This window comes from Egretta garzetta, unplaced genomic scaffold (assembly GCF_000687185.1).
Source record: "Egretta garzetta isolate BGI_Z169 unplaced genomic scaffold, ASM68718v1 scaffold923, whole genome shotgun sequence".
In the NCBI taxonomy this organism is placed as follows: domain Eukaryota; kingdom Metazoa; phylum Chordata; class Aves; order Pelecaniformes; family Ardeidae; genus Egretta; species Egretta garzetta.
Window position 1 is genome coordinate 17554 of NW_009259193.1, and position 795 is coordinate 18348.

General features: G+C 68.7%; 1 protein-coding gene across 1 annotated transcript; it reads left to right on the forward strand.

The window, feature by feature from the left end:
• Positions 1 to 47: 47 nt before the first annotated feature.
• On the forward strand, positions 48 to 656 carry SLC43A3 (solute carrier family 43 member 3). The gene is made up of 3 exons (XM_035891360.1): positions 48 to 215; positions 305 to 381; positions 474 to 656. The coding sequence occupies exons 1-3, from the start codon at positions 71 to 73 to the stop codon at positions 639 to 641; spliced, it is 390 nt and encodes a 129-aa protein (XP_035747253.1). The 5' UTR covers positions 48 to 70; the 3' UTR covers positions 642 to 656.
• The last annotated feature ends 139 nt before the right edge of the window (positions 657 to 795 follow it).

A 795-nucleotide genomic window follows, 5' to 3' on the forward strand; every position in this document is an offset into this window, starting at 1 on the left:
CACAGGGGGGCACCCATGCCAGCTGAGGGGGGCACCCGTGCCGGTTGAGGGACACCCATGAGATTTTGGGATGCTGGATGCTGATGCGACAGTGGCACCGGGGCATGGGGGTGCCAGCTGCCCCCCAGGGCCCCATCCCCACATGTCACCGCTGTCCCCACCTCTCAGCTCCCTCTACACCGGCGGGACCCTGCTCGTCGCCTTCTCCACCCCAGGTGAGACCGTGTGGGCGTGGGGTGCCTGGGCCCCGGGGGGGGACCCTGCGGGGACACCCTCTTGTCCCTGCTGACCCCCGTGTCCCCAGAGCTGGCGGTGCTGCTCTTCCCGGCCATGTCCATGCTGTCGGTGGGCGGCATCCTCCTCATCCTCACCAACATGCAGGTGAGTTGCGCCCGTACCCCACCCTGGCAGCTGGGGCTCCCTGCCTGGTGCTGGGGGGGCCCTGACGGCGTGGGGGTGTCTCTCCCGGCCAGGTGGGCAACCTCTTTGGGAAGTACCGCTCCATCATCATCACCCTCTACAACGGGGCCTTTGACTCCTCGTCTGCCATCTTCCTCATCATCAAGGTGGGCACAGGGTGGGGGGACGTGGAGATGCCAGGGGGTGGTGCTGGGTGCCCCTGGGTGCCGGCTCCTGGCTGAGGCAGGGGACAGAGCTGGGGACAGTTGGGACATGGCTGGGGACACAGCCGGGACACAGCTGGGGACACAGTTGGGACAGAGCTGGGGACAGTTGGGACATGGCTTGGGACACGGCTGGGGGCCCCGCCACGGGGCACAGGGGGGGGCACGCCGG

Coding starts and splice junctions, on each gene's coding strand:
- SLC43A3 (XM_035891360.1), top strand. CDS start 71: ATGCTGGATGCTGATGCGACAGTGGCACCGGGGCATGGGGGTGCCAGC. Junction 216..304: donor CGTCGCCTTCTCCACCCCAG/GTGAGACCGTGT, acceptor CCGTGTCCCCAG/AGCTGGCGGTGCTGCTCTTC. Junction 382..473: donor TCATCCTCACCAACATGCAG/GTGAGTTGCGCC, acceptor TCTCCCGGCCAG/GTGGGCAACCTCTTTGGGAA.